Source organism: Coregonus lavaretus (assembly GCF_964263955.1).
Source record: "Coregonus lavaretus genome assembly, chromosome: 18".
NCBI classification, from domain to species: domain Eukaryota; kingdom Metazoa; phylum Chordata; class Actinopteri; order Salmoniformes; family Salmonidae; genus Coregonus; species Coregonus lavaretus.
In genome coordinates, this window is record NC_140005.1 from 11,371,031 (window position 1) to 11,388,436 (window position 17,406).

The 17,406-nt window shown below is 42.4% G+C and overlaps 1 protein-coding gene across 1 annotated transcript in view; it reads right to left on the reverse strand.

Annotated features, from left to right (window-relative positions):
* Positions 1 to 17,406, reverse strand: part of LOC311145549 (unconventional myosin-VI-like) — a 108,530-nt gene that overhangs the window by 83,144 nt on the left and 7,980 nt on the right. Inside the window, exons 2-6 of the mRNA XM_084181817.1 lie at positions 7,416 to 7,558; positions 1,813 to 1,882; positions 1,426 to 1,499; positions 933 to 1,062; positions 660 to 765 (exon numbers count right to left, since the gene is read on the reverse strand). Coding sequence (XP_084037943.1) covers positions 660 to 765; positions 933 to 1,062; positions 1,426 to 1,499; positions 1,813 to 1,882; positions 7,416 to 7,532 — 497 coding nt within the window. The 5' untranslated portion in view covers positions 7,533 to 7,558. The remainder of the gene's footprint in view (positions 1 to 659; positions 766 to 932; positions 1,063 to 1,425; positions 1,500 to 1,812; positions 1,883 to 7,415; positions 7,559 to 17,406) is intronic.

Below are 17,406 nucleotides of genomic sequence, written 5' to 3' on the forward strand. Positions count from 1 at the left end.
CAACTTTTTCAAAAAATAAATATAGTCGCATCATATGTTTTGATTTCTAAGACATTCTAAGGTTTGTATCATTCACAACTAAAGTTGCCAAATAACTAAATCTAGCATATAGGACCTGTTTTAAATAGCCACTTCACTCGTTCGGGAATGGTAAAAATATCCATTCTATGTCATTCAGCTAAGATCAATTATATTCTTCTTACTACAAAATCATAATATAAAATAATGGAATGGGATTTATAAGCAGATCTTGTCTGCTAAATGAACTAGATAATGGATTTATTGTGAAAGTGTATGTTAAATATATATTTTTGTCTATATTTAAAATGTAGATGTTCCAAAGGCGCGCATCAGCTGCTTGTATGTGTGGAGGCCTGGAGATGCTAAACATGTTTATGTTAATTAACGGTCAATTACAGTGAGACCGGCAGTCATTTGCATGACAGTTACCGGCTGAAAAAATGTCATGACCGCCACATCCCTATACAGGACCAAAACAGAGGAGAAGTTTAGCCTTGAGCTTAAGCGCTCTTAGTCGTTGCGGAAATTGACCCAGTGTTTCCTTTGTGCATGCAACGTCATCTCGCTGAGTCTACCTTTAAGATTAGTATGGTTGTCTGTAACAACTAACAAGATTATAGTGGTCCTTTAGGCCAGACCTGAGGACAAACTTGGTGTTTTCTGTCTTCCCAGCCCCAGATTCTCCAGACACTATGATGGACTGGCTCATCTTCAGGACCCTCATGTCCCGGTAGGCCTTGTCCGCTGAAAAACCACATCATCAATCATGTAATGGATATGATGCTTTGACAACACCTAGCCTTAATTCAAATGTTACTCAAATATAGCCATTGCTTTAAACACACTGTATTCATCTCCAGTAACCAGGCAGTATAGCAGCCATTGTTGTAATAAGAGATATGTGCTCTCACCGATGGCGTAGACGTGAGGTGGTAGAGTGCCCAGGGACCGGCCCCGATAAGACTTGATGGTCTCTGGAGCGTACAGTTTGGGGATGTCATAGTAAGGGTTCACCGCAATCAAGATGTTGGCCACATATGTCTGTGTTGCAAAAAGTCATTAAAAAAATAAGTTGTTACAAAAAAATAATCACATTAGATAGAGCAGTGGTTCTCAACCTTTTTCGGTTGCTGTACCACCAACTACATTTTGCTCTCCCTGGAGTAACCCTGAAGTATCCCCTCATGTGCATTTTACCAATCTATGGTCTCACGAGTCTTCACAAGTACCCCTTGCGGATAGGCAAAGTACCCCAAGGGTCCTAGTTCCCCTAGTTGAGAACCACCAACATTTTCACAACTTGATGAGCAACTAGGCCTATGACCACCAGATGTCTCTCACAGGAAGAGAATGGTCTATCTTCGAGGCCTAGGATTAATGTACCATTGATCTGGAATGTCTTACATATATCTTGTCTTTACTATACCGCACTCGGACGTTGTTTAAGAGCGTGCCTTCATTCAGGTACATAAGAGAACCTGAAAGAGAGAATAAACAAAAGTCGCTTGTGAGGAAGCATTCTTTAAAAATGTCTGCGCATTAAGTTACATACACAAACATTAAGTCCATATCAACTTGAGGATAAAGGTAAGTTCTTTACATTTTAGTTATTTATCTGACACACTTATCCAGAGTGACTTACAGGAGCAATTACGGTTAAGTGCCTTGCTCAAGGGCACAGACAGATTTTTCACCTAGTTGGCTCAGGGATTCGAACCAACAACCTTTGAGTTACTGGCCCAACGCTCTTAACCGCTAGGCTACTAGGCTAAGTTGAGAGTGTGAACTTACAGTTGTCCTCCATATGTTTGTTGACATCTTCCTCAGCAGGGAACACTTGATTCATAGGAGCCAGAAAGGTCTGCAACATCAAAAGCACTTCTTTTACTAACATTAACACCATCTAAACATTCTCATGAGAAGGCCTCCACCAGTTGTGGTGTATATCAAGAGCCTGTCCATTTACTAATGTCTCATAAGGGACTCCTGAAAATGTTCTACTTCAACCTGGAAAGGACTAAAATGTTTATATATTTCTTCATTAACATTGCATTAACATACTAACACAAATCAATGTTTGAGTGTTTGTTGTCAAGTTCATCAACTAAGTCTCTGATATTCTCCCAGTAGGCTACTATAGAGTCTGAGGTAATGGCAATACATTGAAAGGAACAAGCTGATTGTGAGAGAAACTCTATTATTCTCCCAGTACTATACAAAGTCTGAGGTAATGGCAAAACATTGAAAGGAACAAGCTGCTTGTGAGAGAAACTCTGTTATTCTCCCAGTACTATACAGAGTCTGAGGTAATGGCAAAACATTGAAAGGAACAAGCTGCTTGTGAGAGAAACTCTGTTATTAGGGATGTAGCTCAGTTGGTAGAGCATGGCGTTTGCAACGCCAGGGTTGTGGGTTCGATTCCCACGGGGGGGCAGTATGAAAAAAATATATATATATAAAAAAAAAAGAATAAAAAAAAAATAAAAAAATAAAAGAATGTATGCACTCACTAACTGTAAGTCGCTCTGGATAAGAGCGTCTGCTAAATGACTAAAATGTAAATGTAAAATGTTATTCTCCCAGTACTATACAGAGTCTGAGGTAATGGCAAAACATTGAAAGGAACAAGCTGCTTGTGAGAGAAACTCTGTTATTCTCCCAGTACTATACAGAGTCTGAGGTAATGGCAAAACATTGAAAGGAACAAGCTGCTTGTGAGAGAAACAAGGGGAAGGACATGGCAGGCTGATAAATAATTTGGTGGGAGGGAAACAGGATATGAGCTGTGTGTGTGTGTGTGTGTGTCTGGCTAGTACTATGAGTTTAGATACGGCTCTGTACTGTTACTGTGGGAACCCAGCCGTGTGGATACCGCACATTATTTACAACACCCTATACACACTTTGACAGGCCTCAACACACACTCCTGCCCAGTTAATTGTATGAGCGCTACGAGTGTGTGTGTGTGTGTCCCACTGGCACAAACAGCACGTACGCGAAAATAATGAGCTTTGTGCGCCACGGCACCTAGCTGCCAGCCCCAACAAAAATGGGTGCAAAACTTCCCGCTAACAAGACATAGCCAGGATACTCTGACAGAGAATCATGCTGGGCAGAGCTTTGGCTTTAATGAGCTCAGTGAAAGACGCTCAATGAGCCCCTGTATCCGTTAGTGACCGGTCCAGGGCCTGTTTTGCTGTTAACCAGCTCATAATGGTTTCTGGAAAAAAATTATAGAGCCGATGTCCGCGCCCCCACTGAAATATAATTAGCATAATAAAAAACATTCCCATAAAAATCTGTTAGTTTAAGCTAGAGATATCAGGTTTTTTGCATTGGAGGAGTCTCAATCCACCACATCCATCAATGTCGCACTTCCGCATCTGTGGTGAAAGGTGACAGAGCTAGAGCGGTGTTTGTCAGACCATGAGACATCCCGAAAATCGGTATTCTCACAAAATTGTCTGTAGCGCCCGAACAGTTTGGCCTACAAGCTATTATGACCACTTTATGGAAAGATGAGACTCTCACGAACACGATTTGCTCTATGACCCCCACAAGCGTCTTGGGAGTCGTCTGAAGTCGGTACAGCCGATCTGCCAACTTCTGTCTGTAACGTCCGAACAGTTTGGGCTACATACTAATTCCTCTGTGGAGAGGTGAGACTCTCACGAATACGTACGTCAGTTATTTTTGCTCTAGGACGCCCACAGACCTCACAAGACTCGTCTGAAGGTCCCCCAGTACCAGTTGAAAAAAATTAATGGAAGTATATATTATGGAGACTGTAAAAAATAAATACATTCCTGCTCTTTCTTATATCTCTCAGATACAGACACTCAGATTATTATTATTATTAGATTATTTGGGGGGGGGGGGGACTACCTGTTGTTCCATGTGGTGAATCTGATATTCAATGCGTTTGTATGGGCTAATAGCAGTAAGGCCAAATAAACATTTATCAAATCTTTTTATTTGTATATTTTTTATACTTCAAGGGATCGTAAAATTCTAAATCAAACAGCAAAATTATCCTTGGTATGACCTTCTTAAAACAATTCCATATAACTTAGCATAATCACTCTGCTGTTAGCTTGCTATATACACAGGCTTTTGTTGTTGTGAATATCAAACTCATTCAGTGAAAGCAACGCACTGGGGAGTGACCTAAGGGCAACAGGTGGCTCTTTTTACTCTAATGATCTTTCCCTCCCGGTAACACAATCACCACACCTGCTGTTGCTGCTCACATGACTTATTGATTGCCTCTGTTAGTGACACTGGTACAGCGCTGGGCTGTTTTACATGCTCTCATATTTCTCAAGGCAAAGGGTGGCTACTTTGAAGAATCTAAAATCTAAAATACATTTTGATTTGTTTAACACTTTTTTGGTTACTACATGATTCCATATGTGTTATCTCATAGTTTTGATGTCTTCACTATTATTCTACAATGTAGAAAATAGTAAAAATAAAGAAAAACCCTTGAATGAGTAGGTGTGTCCAAACATTTGACTGGTACTGTACACTGAGGGGCGGTTTCGCGGACAAAGATTAAGCCTGATCCTAGACTAAATTCCACTTTTAAACTGGATTAACTGAAATTGCATTTCTCAGACATGGTTTAAAATAGTATCAGACTTGCCCTAGTCTAGGACGATTAGAGTTAATCTAGATCTAAGTGAAGGCTTAAATTAAACCTGGCCAGAGGCAGGCTTAACTTCAGATTAAAGGATGTTGGCCCCCAGGTTGACCTTGGTAATGGAGGAAAATGGATTACCTGGACTATTTCAATGATGATCAAAGAGCACCACCAAGGACAGACAGAAGGGCAGTTATAGACAGGATAAACCCACTGAATTATTTTGATTAAATCAATTTGTAGTTCTCCAACATAACTGCACGTTGGAAAGGTGCAACTCATGACTGAAGGATTTTCCAAAACTCAGCATGAAGGAGGACAACAATGGAATCATACTTGGTGACAGTGGGTATGCACAGACCAACTTCATCTTCATGCAATAGGACCTGAGCAACAACAGTACAACCGAGCTCATATCCGCACCAGAGGTGTAGTGGAGTTGTTTCCAGTGTCTCAGAAACACACTGCGCATTCAACCAAGAAGATGCTGCATTGTCATAATTTCAATAGCAGTGCTTCACAATTCCCTCAAACAGTATGGCTGCCCAGATCCTCGCATTGAAGATGAGGATGGCCCAGATGTTCCCATGGTTGAGGCAGACAATGACAGAAATGGACTAGCCTGCAGAGATGCTTTTGCTATGCTGCACTTCTCACAACAAAGACAGCTCAAGTGATTGAAGCAAACAATAGCCATGGATCGGTAACAAAAATGTTTTTAATTCACAAATGGAAATATCAGGACCCAGAACTGGTGCTGGTTTGAGAAGAACATTGGTACTGCTGCTGCTTCCTGTTTCTCTCCTCCTCCTTCATAGCCACCTCAACACAAAGGATTTGCATCTTCATATAGTGCTCTTCTTTTAAATACATTAGTTTGTCACGCATGCTCAGCCTCCGTCTTTGTCCTCTGGCCCAGGTTAGTGACACAACCTTCCCTCCTGGCTGCTGCAGATGTTGCGGGCTGACCTTCATCCTGCTAAGACAAGTCCCCTTCAAGCTATGGTTATCATCTGCCTCTAGAAAATGATTACATTGCTGCATTAGAGAACATTATTTCTTCAAGAGTTGAGTTCATTACATACTTTTTATTATGGGAGTGCAAGAGATGACTGACAACATTGCATATCGCCTGCAGTCCTGGGATGGCACATGTTGAATGAACGTGTCCAACCAAATGAGGATTGGAACGGTCCCCCATCTGAACTGTCCAAATGGTCATCATCGGGGATACCTTCCAGGGGTTGCTGGTTATCAATGACCCCTGTCAACAAGTCCCCCTGCTCATCTGTCTCTGGTCTAACTGGGGTACCTCCACCAGTCTTGAAACGCTACCTACAAGCAACAGCATTTTGTCTTCTTTAAGTAGATTTTTATGTTTTTCCACAGGAACTTAGAAAGACAAAATAATACAGGAATTATATTAGTAATTATGTATGATATTGTTTGTTATATTTCTGTCACACAAATACAATTAGGCCCCACTGTGTTGTGTTACACAAGAAAACAGACATTTCAAAGTGACTGATTTGTAAAAGTGGGCCAACAATACAGCATCTTACCTCAAGTTGTTGTAGCGTCCTTTTGTTTACTTTTTCATTTGAGTTGAATTCATTACACATGGTAGTCTAGGCATTCTTTTTCTTGTTTTCGGTTGATGAATCATGCTGTTTTTTCTCGATAATTTGTTGGTTTGACAATTTGCTTCAAGAGGATTTTTTCAAAGTCACTGAAATTATTGAAATGTTTTCTTTTACCTCCGTCCATTGTTTGGTTTAGGTGACTTGCTCCAATTCCACACAATGCTTATGTATTAGCGTCCCATCCCTGTTTCTTTAAGCATCCTCAGGTCAGCACCAAGTGCACATCGTTAATCTAATCAGGCTTCACAAAGATGAACTGGTTAGTCCTTATTTACCTTAGTCTGGGACTTCCTAAGACATTTTTTAAATCTAAATTAATTTAAGTAGAATTAGCCTAGTCCTGATTTAAATTAAACACTGTCCGCAAAACCGCCCCTGAGATGGAACACCTTCCTAATATTGAGTTGTACCACCTTTTGCCCTCAGAACTGCCTCAATTCGTCGGGGCATGGACTCTACAAGGTGTCGAAAGCGTTCCACAGGGATGCTGGCCAGTGCTGACTCCAATGCTTCCCACAGTTGGGTCAAGTTGGCTGGATGTCCTTTGGGTGGTGGACCATTCTTGATACACACGGGAAACTGTTGAACGTGAAAAACCCAGCAGCGTTGCAGTTCTTGACACATTCTGGCACCTACTACCATACCCCGTTCAAAGGCACTTCAATATTTTCTCTTGTCCATTCACCCTCTGAATGACACACGTACACAATCATTGTCTCAATTGTCTCAAGGCTTAAAAATCCTTATTTAACCTGTCTCCTCCCTTTCATCTACACTGATTGAAGTGGATTTAACAAGTGACATCAATAATTCACCTGGATTCACCTGGTCAGTCTATATCATGGAAAGAGCAGTCCTAATGTTTTGTACACTCAAGTGTATATCGTGATACAAAACATAAACAGACAGACTCATTCCACGGGGTCGAGTGTGTTGGTTTTTGTTATTTCCTTTAAATTTGTGTCCAATTAAGACCTAGACAACCAGACGAGTTCCTAACTAATCAAATGACCTTAAATGATCAATCTAATACAAGGGAGAAGAGGAAAAAAACAGCAGGCACTCTGCCCTCCATGGAACGGGTTTGACACGTGCCAAGTCTGACTGACCTTGCCCTTCTGGTTGAGTGATTCGATGGTGAGGGTGTCAGCTCCGATGTCCACGATCATGCCCAGCTGGAACCCATCGGTGGGGTGGGGCGCCCATACTGGCTTCCCATCCTCCATGGCTAACCACAGCTACCCTGTGGGCTCTGCACAACATGAAGAGAGGAGAAGAGTCAGGAGGTAGAAGCCTGATAATATGCATGCCAACAACAAAATACTACTACTGAGTTTACCCATTGTGGGTTAGGCCTAGTTTAATAAAGTATGAAGCTATCCATCTATATACAGGTCTACCTTCTGTATATCCCTTATCGAATAAATATGCTATGCTCCATACTTCCTCCAGATAAACAAGTAGCCTATAAACACAATTGTATGACAGCATTCATCCAACCATGTCAGTACGTGCAACCCTAGTGTGTGCTTTGCTTTCCATTATCTTGTTATTCCCTTCATGAATGACTGATCCTGTAAATGAGGATTTTCCATTGGAAGAGGACAGGACCTAGGCATCTCTCCAAAATGAGGATTTGCCATTTGGAGAGGTCAGGACTAGGGTTGAATATTTCCTGGTGTTATACAAATGTTCCATCCCGAGAATAAATTGCTTCTCTCCTTGTTAACCCGGTATTTCCTGTCAAGACCGGAAGTGTCATTCTAAAGCATATACAGTGGGGAAAAAACGTATTTAGTCAGCCACCAATTGTGCAAGTTCTCCCACTTAAAAAGATGAGAGAGGCCTGTAATTTTCATCATAGGTACACGTCAACTATGACAGACAAATTGAGGAAAATAAATCCAGAAAATCACATTGTAGGATTTTTAATGAATTTATTTGCAAATTATGGTGGAAAATAAGTATTTGGTCACCTACAAACAAGCAAGATTTCTGGCTCTCACAGACCTGTAACTTCTTCTTTAAGAGGCTCCTCTGTCCTCCACTCGTTACCTGTATTAATGGAAGCCATGTTTGAACTTGTTATCAGTATAAAAGACACCTCTCCACAACCTCAAACAGTCACACTCCAAACTCCACTATGGCCAAGACCAAAGAGTGTCAAAGGACACCAGAAACAACATTGTAGACCTGCACCAGGCTGGGAAGACTGAATCTGCAATAGGTAAGCAGCTTGGTTTGAAGAAATCAACTGTGGGAGCAATTATTAGGAAATGGAAGACATACAGGACCACTGATAATCTCCCTCGATCTGGGGGTCCACGCAAGATCTCACCCTGTGGGGTCAAAATGATCACAAGAATGGTGAGCAAAAATCCCAGAACCACACGGGGGGACCTAGTGAATGACCTGCAGAGAGCTGGGACCAAAGCAACAAAGCCTATCATTAGTAACACACTACGCCGCCAGGGACTCAAATCCTGCAGTGCCAGACGTGTCCCCCTGCTTAAGCCAGTACATGTCCAGGCCCGTCTGAAGTTTGCTAGAGTGCATTTGGATGATCCAGAAGAGGATTGGGAGAATGTCATATGGTCAGATGAAACCAAAATAGAACTTTTTGGTAAAAACTCAACTCGTCGTGTTTGGAGGACAAAGAATGCTGAGTTGCATCCAAAGAACACCATACCTACTGTGAAGCATGGGGGTGGAAACATCATGCTTTGGGGCTGTTTTTCTGCAAAGGGAACAGGACGACTGATCCGTGTAAAGGAAAGAATGAATGGGGCCATGTATCGTGAGATTTTGAGTGAAAACCTCCTTCCATCAGCAAGGGCATTGAAGATGAAACGTGGCTGGGTCTTTCAGCATGACAATGATCCCAAACACACCGCCCGGGCAACGAAGGAGTGGCTTCGTAAGAAGCATTTCAAGGTCCTGGAGTGGCCTAGCCAGTCTCCAGATCTCATCCCCATAGAAAATCTTTGGAGGGAGTTGAAAGTCCGTGTTGCCCAGCGACAGCCCCAAAACATCACTGCTCTAGAGGAGATCTGCATGGAGGAATGGGCCAAAATACCAGCAACAGTGTGTGAAAACCTTGTGAAGACTTACAGAAAACGTTTGACCTGTGTCATTGCCAACAAAGGGTATATAACAAAGTATTGAGACACTTTTGTTATTGACCAAATACTTATTTTCCACCATAATTTGCAAATAAATTCATAAAAAATCCTACAATGTGATTTTCTGGATTTTTTTTTCTCATTTTGTCTGTCATAGTTGACGTGTACCTATGATGAAAATTACAGGCCTCTCTTATCTTTTTAAGTGGGAGAACTTGCACAATTGGTGGCTGACTAAATACTTTTTTCCCCCACTGTAAATGTCTGGATGTGATTCGAGTTTTGATCGGCATGGAAATTAAATCCTGATACTACATAAGCCTGATGAGCCATACATTAAAGACATTTTATGAGCCCAAGCCAAAAAAAGCCCAAATGATTGTGCTGTTACCCAATACATAGCCTACGATATATAGGCTACCGCATATTATGCATGACAGAAAAATATATAAAAGCCCATAGATGTAGCAAAGCTCTCTTGGGTAAATAAATGAAACAAGTTCCAGTAGGCTAATCATTTTGAGTGTGCACTGCATTACTGTATTGTATAATACTGTTTTATATGGACTGGAAATACACACCTCTTTCAAACCATGAACCTGTGAGAGAACAAGTGATGATGGTGCAGGACATGCGGCCTACAAAGTTGCAATTATAGGCTAGCGAATTTGATTTACATTTTGAAATATAAAGCTGTCATCAAGGCAAAGGGTGGCTACTTTGAAGAATCTAAAACATAAAATATATTTTGATTTGTGGAACACTTTTTTGGTTACTACATGATTCCATATGTGTTATTTCATAGTTTTGATGTCTTCACTATTGTTCTACAATGTAACAAATAGTAAAAATAAAGAAAGACCCTTGAATGAGTAGGTGTGTCCAAACCTTTGACTGGTACTGTATGTCCAGCAAGCTATTCTAATCTAGCTTTTCCTGGGCCTTGAAGAGCAGGTGCGTATTGCGCAAGAGACCGAGGCTTGAACAGGATTATCTACACTGAACAAAAATATAAAACGCAACAATTTCAAAGATTTTACTGAGTTACAGTTCATATAAAGAAATCAGTGAATTTAAATAAAATAATTTGGCCCTAATCTATGGATTTCACATGACTGGGAATAAAGATATGCATCTGTTGGTCACAGATACCTTAAAAAAAAAAAAAGTAGGGGTGTGGATCAGAAAACCAGTCAGTATCTGGTGTGACCACCATTTGCCTCATGCAGCACGACATCTACTTCGCATTGAGTTTATCAGGATATTGATTGTGGCCTGTGGAATGTTGTCCCACTCATTTTTATGTTTTAAATTTTAGTCATTTAGCAGACGCTCTTATCCAGAGCGACTTACAGGAGCAATTAGGGTTAAGTGCCTTGCTCAAGGGCACATCGACAGATTTTTCCCCTAGTCAGCTCGGGGATTAGAACCAGCGACCTTTCGGTTACTGGCACAACGCTCTTAACCACTAAGCTACCTGCCGCTATGCGAAGTCGCTGGATATTGGCGGGAACTGGAACACACGGTCATACACGTCGATCCAGAGCATCCCAAACATGATCAATGGGTGACATGTCTGGTGAGTATGCAGGCCATGGAAGAACTGGGACATTTTCAGCTTCCAGGAATTGTGTACAGATCCCTGCGACATGGCGCCGTGCATTATCATGCTGAAACATGAGGTGATGGTGGCGGATGAATGGCGCAACAATGTGCCTAAGGATCTCATCACGGTATCTCTGTGCATTCAAAAAGCCATTGATAAAATGCAATTGTTAGTTGTCCATAGCTTATGCCTACCCATACCATAACCCCACCATGGGGCACTCTGTTCATGGGGCACTCTGACATCAGAAAACCGCTCACCCACACAACGCCATACACGTGGTCTGCAGTTGTGAGGCCTGTTGGACGTACTGCCAAATTCTTTAAAACGACGTTAGAGGAAGCTTATGGTAGAGCAATGAACATTGCGTTCTCTGGCAACAGCTCTGGTGGACATTCCTGCAGTCAGCATGCCAATTGCACACTCCCTTGTTTGACAAAACATTAAAAATCATGAATGACGAGTATGCTGTGTGATGATATGAACGAATAAATGATTGACTGATACTAAGACTGACACAAATTAGTCGACTGGTCGATTGTTTGGTCGGTAGGCTGATGGTCAACATTTTTCTTTGTCAAGCAGTAGCAAATATATACAGTACCAGTCGAAATTTTGGACACGCCTACTCATTCAAGGGTTTTTCTTTATTTTTACTATTTTCTACATTGTAGAATAATAGTGAAAACATCAAAACTACACTGCTCAAAAAAATAAAGGGAACACTAAAATAACACATCCTAGATCTGAATGAATGAAATAATCTTATTAAATACTTTTTTCTTTACATAGTTGAATGTGCTGACAACAAAATCACACAAAAATTATCAACCCATGGAGGTCATATTTATCAACCCATGGAGGTCTGGATTTGGAGTCACCCTCAAAATTAAAGTGGAAAACCACACTACAGGCTGATCCAACTTTGATGTAATGTCCTTAAAACAAGTCAAAATGAGGCTCAGTAGTGTGTGTGGCCTCCACGTACCTGTATGACCTCCCTACAACGCCTGGGCATGCTCTTGATGAGGTGCCGGATGGTCTCCTGAGGGATCTCCTCCCAGACCTGGACTAAAGCATCCGCCAACTCCTGGCCTCCAGTCTGTGGAGCAAAGTGGCGTTGATGGATGGAGCGAGACATGATGTCCCAGATGTGCTCAATTGGCTTCAGGTCTGGGGAACGGGCGGGCAAGTCCATAGCATCAATGCCTTCCTCTTGCAGGAACTGCTGACATATTCCAGCCACATGAGGTCTAGCATTGTCTTGCATTAGGAGGAACCCAGGGCCAACCGCACCAGCATGTGGTCTCACAAGGGGTCTGAGGATCTCATCTCGGTACCTAATGGCAGTCAGGCTACCTATGGCGAGCACATGGAGGGCTGTGCGGCCCCCCAAAGAAATGCCACCCCACACCATGACTGACCCATCTGTGAAGAGCACAGGGCGCCAGTGGCGAATTTGCCAATCTTGGTGTTCTCTGGCAAATGCCAAACGTCCTGCATGGTGTTGAGCTGTAAGCACAACCCCCACCTGTGGACGTCGGGCCCTCATACCACCCTCATGGAGTCTGTTTCTGACCGTTTGAGCAGACACATGCACATTTGTGGCCTGCTGGAGGTCATTTTGCAGGGCTCTGGCAGTGCTCCTCCTGCTCCTCCTTGCACAAAGGCGGAGGTAGCAGTCCTGCTGCTGGGTTGTTGCCTTCCTACGGCCTCCTCCACGTCTCCTGATGTACTGGCCTGTCTCCTGGTAGCGCCTCCATGCTCTGGACACTACGCTGACAGATACAGCAAACCTTCTTGCCACAGCTCGCATTGATGTGCCATCCTGGATGAGCTGCACTACCTGAGCCACTTGTGTGGGTTGTAGACTCCGTCTCATGCTACCACTAGAGTGAAACACCGCCAGCATTCAAAAGTGACCAAAACATCAGCCAGGAAGCATAGGAACTGAGAAGTGGTCTGTGGTCACCACCTGCAAAACCAGTCCTTTATTGGGGGTGTCTTGCTAATTGCCTATAATTTCCACCTGTTGTCTATTCCATTTGCACAACAGCATGTGAAATGTGTTGTCAATCAGTGTTGCTTCCTAAGTGGACAGTTTGATTTCACAGAAGTGTGATTGACTTGGAGTTACATTGTGTTGTTTAAGTGTTCCCTTTATTTATTTGAGCAGTGTATGAAATTACACATATGGAATCATGTAGTAACCAAAAAAGTGTTAAACAAATCAAAATGTATTTTATATTTGAGATTCTTCAAAGTAGCCACCCTTTGCCTTGATGACAGCTTTGCACACTCTTGGCATTCTCTCAACCAGCTACATGAGATAATCACCTGGAATGCATTTCAATTAACAAGTGTGCCTTGTTCAAAATTAATTTGTGGAATTTCGTTCCTTCTTAATGCGTTTGAGCCAATCAGTTGTGTTGTGACAAGGTAGGGGGGTATACAGAATATAGCCCTATTTGGTAAAAGACCAAGTCCAGAGTATGGCAAGAACAGCTCAAATAAGCAAAGAGAAACGACAGTCCTTCATTACTTTAAGACATGAAGGTCAGTCAAAGCGGAACATTTCAAGAACTTTGGAAGTTTCTTCCAAGTGCAGTCGCAAAAACCATCAAGCGCTAAGATGAAACTGGCTCTCATGAGGACCGCCACAGGAAAGGACGACCCAGTTACCTCTGCTGCAGAGGATAAATTCATTAGAGTTAACTGCACCTCTGATCGCAGCCCAAATAAATGCTTCACAGAGTTGAAGTAACAGACACATCTCAACATCAACTGTTCAGAGGAGACTGCGTGAATCAGGCCTTCATGGTCGAATTGCTCCAAAGAAAACACTACTAAAGGACACTAATAAGAAGACTTGCTTGGGCCAAGAAACACGAGCAATGGACATTAGACTGGTGGAAATCTGTCCTTTGGTCTGATTAGTCCAAATTTGGTTCCCACCGTGAAGCATGGAGGAGGTGTGATGGTGTGGGGCTGCTTTGCTGGTGACACCGTCTGTGATTTATTTAGAATTCAAGGCACACTTAACCAGCATGGCTACCACAGCATTCTGCAGCGATACGCCATCCCATCTGGTTTACGCTTAGTGGGACTATCATTTGTTTTTCAACAGGAAGATGACCCAAAGCACACCTCCAGGCTTTGTAAGGGCTATGGGTGACCCAGAAGGAGAGTGATGGAGTGCTGCATCAGATGACCTGGCCTCCACAATCACCCGACCTCAACCCAATTGAGATGGTTTGGGATGAGTTAGACCGCAGAGTGAAGGAAAAGCCGCCAAAAGTGCTCAGCATATGTGGGAACTCCTTCAAGACTGTTGGAAAAGCATTCCAGATGACTACCTCATGAAGCTGGTTGAGAGAATGCCAAGTGTGCAAAGCTGTCATCAAGGCAAAGGGTGGCTACTTTGAAGAATCTCAAATATAAAATATATTTTGATTCGTTTAACGCATTTTTGGTTACTACATGATTCCATTTGTGTTATTTCATAGTTATGATGTCTTCACTATTATTCTACCATGTAGAAAATAGTAAAAATAAAGAAAAACCCTTGAATGAGTCGGTGTGTCCAAACTTTTGACTGGTACTGCACATGGATACGGGGCGGCAGGTAGCTTAGTGGGTAAGAGCGTTGTGCCAGTAACCGAAAGGTCGCTGGTTCTAATCCCCGAGCCGACTAGGTGAAAAATCTGTCGATGTGCCCTTAAGCAAGGCACTTAACCCTAATTGCTCCTGTAAGTCGCTCTGGATAAGAGCGTCTGCTAAATGACTAAAATGTCAAATGTAATGGATGATTTATGACGTCATGATTATAGACCTAATTAAGTTGGGGTTTCCTCGCTCCTCACTTTTCTTAGACTATTAAGGCAAGGGCTGTTTTCTAATTTCCTCACTCTGCTGCTGCCTCCGCCGCATTGTTCTCAACACCAAAACGCTGGTTAACTTTGCCATTATGCACATAGCAACATGGTCTAGGAAAAGGCGGCAAAATTCAACAGTGCACTGATGTTTCAGAACTGCGGGTAGTGACCGCTATCCAACGCAGGAGAAAGCGCATTTGTTATAAAATAATATTTTTTTAAATTAGTGTTGCACCATTGTACTTACATAATATAACCATACAGTGCATTCGGAAAGTATTCGACCCCCTGACTTTTTCCACATTTTTGTTACGTTACAGCCTTATTCTAAAATTGATTAAAATAGTTTTTTTCCCCTTTATCAATCTACACACAATACACCATAATGAGAAACAGTTTCTTTTTGTGCTAATTTACAACAACCAAAAAACGGAAATAATACGTTTACATAAGTATTCAGACCCTTTACCCAGTTCTTTGTTGAAGTACCTTTCGCAGCAATTACAGCCTGGAGTCTTCTTGGGTATGGCGCTACAAGCTTGGCACAACTGTATTTGGGGAGTTTCTCTCATTCTTCTCTACAGATCCTCACAAACTCTGTCAGGTTGGATGGGGAGCGTCGCTGCACAGCTATTTTCACGTTTTTCCAGAGATGTTCGATCGGGTTCAAGTCCGGGCTCTGGCTGGGCCAAACAAGGACATTCAGAGACTTGTCCCGAAGCCACTCCTGTGTTGTCTTGGCTGTGTGCTTAGGGTCGTCCTGTTGGAAGGTGAACCTTCGCCCCAGTCTGAGGTCCTGAGCACTCCGGAGTAGGTTTTCATCAAGGAGCTCTCTGTACTTTGCTCCGTTCATCTTTCCCTCGATCCTGACGTCTCCCAGTCCCTGCCGCTGAAAAACATCCCCACAGCATGATGCTGCCACCACCATGCTTCACCGTAGGGATGGTGCCAGGTTTCCTCCAGACGTGATGCTTGGTATTCAGGCCAAAGAGTTCAACCTTGGTTTCACAACACCAGAGAATCTTGTTTCTCATGGTCGGAGAGTACTTTAGGTGCTTTTTGGCAAACTCCAAGCGGGCTGTCATGTGCCTTTTACTGAGGAGATGCTTCCGTCTGGCCACTCTACCATAAAGCCCTGATTGGTGGAGTGCTGCAGAGATGGTTGTCCTTCTGGAAGGTTCTCCCATCTCCACAGCGGAACTCTGGAGCTCTGTCAGAGTGACCATGGGGTTCTTGGTCACCTCCCTGACCAAGGCCCTTCTCCCAAGATTGCTCAGTTTGGCCGGGCGGCCAGCTCTCGGAAAACTCTTGGTGGTTCCAAACTTCTTCCATTTAAGAATGATGGAGGCCACTGTTATTGGGGACCTTCAATACTGCAGAAATATTTTGGTACCCTTCCCCAGATTTGTGCGTCGACACAATCCTGTCTCGGAGCTCTAAGGACAACTCCTTCGACCTCATGGCTTGGTTTTTGCTCTGACATGCACTTTGGGACCTTAAATAAAACAGGTGTGTGCCTTTCCAAATCATGTCCAATCAATTGAATTTACCACAGGTGGACTCCAATCAAGTTGTAGAAACATCTCAAGGATGATCAATGGAAACAGGATGCACCTGAGCTCAATTTCAAGTCTCATAACAAAGGGTCTGAATACTTATGTAAATAAGGTATTTCTGTTCTTTATTGGTAATACATTTGCAAACATTTTCGCTTTGTCATTATGGGGTATTATGTGTAGATTGATGAGGAAAAATAAATAATTGTATAAATTTTTTCAAATAAGGCTGTAATGTAACAAAATGTGGAAAAAGGGAAGAGGTCCCAATACTTCCCGAATGCACTGTATATAATTTCAGTAGCATGTCTTAGAGTGATGGACTATGCCATCCCCACAGCCTCCGCGATGGATTAGTCCACTCAGACAGGCACGAATCAGACAGGTGTCTTGTGCACCATGATTTTTTGTTTTTACAATTTGCTACCGACTGCTCGATTAAAGAAATCTCGATCTACCAAACAATCGACCAGTCAACTAAATGGGGTCAGCCCTATAGCTAGCTAAGCTAACTGAGGCCACATTTTGTGCTCGCTCTCCAACTCCATCCAAATAAAACAGCCTACCTGTTGGTTGCTTGTTGTAGCCTACTCCTTCTCGTTTCACAAACTTTAATTCTGTAACTTATTCCATCTTGCATTGCATTAGTGAACTCTCACTCCACTTGCTACACATTGAGCCTCTTTGCCACTTTGATTGGCCAACATAAACAACAAGCTACACCTTTAAAAAGGCTACCGGATGGCTACCGGATGGCTACCGGTATTTTTTAATGAGGAGCTTGTCATAAACAATACATTGAAAATATAGTTTTATTAAATAATTTGAAATGTCATGGTATATCCTTGTATGAAACAATGTAACATGGATATTTTAATTTAGAAAAAGCCTGTGTTAAAATAGGCCAATAAATGTTTTTGCGCAAAAGATTAACTCACTAG